At 48.2% G+C, this 3,194-nt stretch overlaps 1 protein-coding gene across 1 annotated transcript; it reads left to right on the top strand.

The window, feature by feature from the left end:
* The first annotated feature begins 1,150 nt into the window (after positions 1–1,150).
* On the top strand, positions 1,151–2,961 carry LOC120904250. Its single transcript, XM_040314112.1, has 3 exons — positions 1,151–1,289; positions 1,354–2,601; positions 2,664–2,961. The coding sequence occupies exons 1-3, from the start codon at positions 1,242–1,244 to the stop codon at positions 2,859–2,861; spliced, it is 1,494 nt and encodes a 497-aa protein (XP_040170046.1). The 5' UTR covers positions 1,151–1,241; the 3' UTR covers positions 2,862–2,961.
* The last annotated feature ends 233 nt before the right edge of the window (positions 2,962–3,194 follow it).

Here is a 3,194-nt window from a genome sequence, read left to right as displayed (position 1 = left end):
CCAAAACAAGATTGCTCTTGAACGCAAACTGCTTCAGAATTCAGGTCAATTTGCCCCTCCCGAAACGACCCGCAATGCATTGATGCAGGTCAAATTAGGTGCATTTTTTGCTCCGCAACGTCACAGCAGCAGTGACTCAATTTTGAGCAAAACTCTCTAAGCAAGCATCCCCGAGCATTGCATCAAACAAACTGCCAAAGGGGCCCCGGTAACTGACATCAATCTGGAAACAACTCTCCGCACAACTTCGCCTCACTTTCATCGCTCTTGATAACTGATAAGATTCCAAATCAACATAATGATATTATATTTCTCGCTGCTCGCGGCCCGGCGTTCGTCTGCTTCGCATCATCGTGACGAGCTGGGCAGAAACTGACAGAAAGGCTTCCGACTAACAACTTGCAAACTACTTTCCTCCCCCCCCCCTCAATTCCTTCCCGTGTTCTTCAGTGGAGCGTCAAGTGCACACGGGAGCAGCGCCTTCGTCGGTTTGCCGCTGTGCCGAGAAGACAAACTTTAATAAATTTGTTTATGAAGCAAACAAAATTACTGCCCTCCCTTTTACTGGTCGCTCTCTGTCTCTCAACCTATTCACAATTTAGAATTTATGAGGAGCGAGTGAGAGCGAGCGAGCGAAAAAATAGCTAAAGGACGAAACACGGAGCTTTCGCATGCAATGTGGCATGAAACGTGAAGACGACCCAAGACATGATGATGTGGTGCGCGATCGTCGGAATGCTTTGGAAGCGAAACAGCCCATAAGCTTTCGGGTGTATTATTAAGTGAACCTTGATTACGAGCTGGGAAGATGTGTGCATGTGGCTGTGTGTATCATATTTTCACTCAAGATAAGCTGAGAGCAACTAAGAACTGAATCGGTCTCTCCGTTCCAGCCTCAGCTTGTTTTGATTTTATGAACAGATATGGTACTGCTCCACTCTACTTTAACTTGGAAGCTATTTAGCGCACAGTGGCAGTCGGTCGACCACTTGTGTTTACTTGGCAGCTCCTCAGCTCCACCACAGCTCTTCTGGGGTTCTGGGTTAGGGTCAATATTTACCAAGCTGCACATATCCCACACATGCTCTGGGGCATCCCTGAAGTTGCTCTCCAAAAATGCAAAATTATTCGCGAACACTGTTGGGAAACAGCTACCGTGCAGGTTCTAAAATGTGTTTAGCTGGCCGTGTGTGAAAGAACAAATCCGCCACCATTCGGTACAGTTTGCATCGAAGTGTCTCATGATGCGTTGGTTACAATACTTTGTAGTGCTGTTTGTGATTCTTGACGTAAGATCCTTAGAGTTTTGGGCTCTAATTGTTAGTGCAATAATCGTTTCGTTCCTCTTCTCAGACTTGCACCGTTCGAGGAGACTTTGGCCTTAAGATAGCAGTTTCGGGATCATCCGTCCTCGAGCAGTACGCTCTTCGAATTCGGGATGACTGTAATCTTATCGAAACCACGTCCGGAGAGATCGTGCTGGATGGACCGTCGGTCGCATTGAACGAGGCCGCTGTAGCGCTCAAGACAATGTTCGATCAGATTGTGTTCTATGTGAAACCGATCGGCCTGTCCGTCGCTACGTTGGCCGCGGATGATGTGGGCCCGGTTGAAACAGTGTTCAACAACGCGAATAAGACGATTGTCGCTTTCGCTGCCTTCATTAATAGCTCAGCACCAGCTCTTCTCGCCACAATCCAGACCAAAGTAAGCTATAACGTGCGATTGGAACTGAACAATATCCTGAACTCTCTGAAGACCTCAACGGCCGATCTTGGTAGTGCGTTGAGTGCGCTGCGTACCGGTGTGATTAGTGCACGGAATAATAACGCAACCTCGACCAACGTTTCGAACTATGTGAAGCCCTCGATGGTGTCACTGGCACAAACCAAGACACTTTTAGTTTCCACCGACCTATCGGCACCGTCGTTCTCCGCTGTCGAATCGGCCCGCACTATCAATCAGGCGAATTTGGGTATCCAGATTGGTATCTCGATTGAAAGCGGCACCATGCTGACCGAGATGTGGGAAGGCATGCTGCTGAAGGATTACGAGCGCATTAACGCCTCTTTGCAGCAGGTGACAACGCTTGTCGCAAGAGAAGTTCCGCTGGTCAGTGGGCAGATTGCACAGTTTGACTCGACGTACAGTCCGCTGACGAGCGTGCTCAGTGCCAAGTACAGTGAGATCAATTCGGTGTACGGTAACGTGACTAACGGCACCGCAGATAATGTTCTCAATGCGTACAAAACGCTCGTCTCCTCTGCCATCGGGTACATCAAGGCGCTGATAGAAAGTTTCTACCCACCGATCAAGCCTGTCATTACACGGCTAGCGGAGGTTTTGATACAGCGCGGGAAAAACAGTGACTTTTGCTACGAATCTTACTACCCGATGGTGGAGCAGTATCTGTTATCGGGCCAGCTGAGCATCATCACGTGCCTGAATACGGAGCTGGAGCGTGAAAAGTACCTGCTAGAGGCGCTGCTGGAGATTAACTATCAACTGCAGTTCTTCCTGGAGGATGCGAACGCGTATCTGAAGACGTGCTACCGAATATCTCAGTTTGATAATCCGCTGACTTCGCAATGTCTTCAAGAGGTAAGTTTATAAACGAAGTCGCTTCTCGGAAAATCACAAATCTTACACACCTATTCTTACAGCACAAGGACTTCTCGGACCTTATTCCATGCACGGCTATCAAGGAGTACGCTACCATGCTTCAGCTGCTGTGCAAAGAGGTGGACTCGCTACTCTTCAGACTGTGGTCCTGTGTGTCCCGCGACACGATACGGTTCCCACTCGAGGCAAAAGACATACTGGTTCAGGTTAACATGTGCGCTCTGTTTGGTACGACTTAATAAACGGACAACACATGGACCGGTCGATCGCTAGAATCAGTCGTGTTCAATTTAAATTGTCTTAAATAAAAGCGTATTAGATCCTTGCTGACTACCAACAGCTTCCCTCCACGGACTGGCTTGTGACTGCGTTAAAAGTCAATCGAGATGAGTAATGGCTGCATGTTCTAGTGTTCCTCCCACAAGGCAGGTGTACCTACAAGCCAAAGGGACACGCGAACCGATCCCTACAACACCTCAACCCACAATTGTTTGATGATAAATTTCTTCTGCTGCCATTGCAGAAGGGACAAAAGCCTTCACCATTTCTCTTGCTTCATCCATCTTTCTCTA

Source organism: Anopheles arabiensis, chromosome 3 (genome assembly GCF_016920715.1).
Source record: "Anopheles arabiensis isolate DONGOLA chromosome 3, AaraD3, whole genome shotgun sequence".
Taxonomy (NCBI): Eukaryota; Metazoa; Arthropoda; class Insecta; order Diptera; family Culicidae; genus Anopheles; species Anopheles arabiensis.
This window is presented reverse-complemented; position numbering and strand designations above follow the sequence as displayed.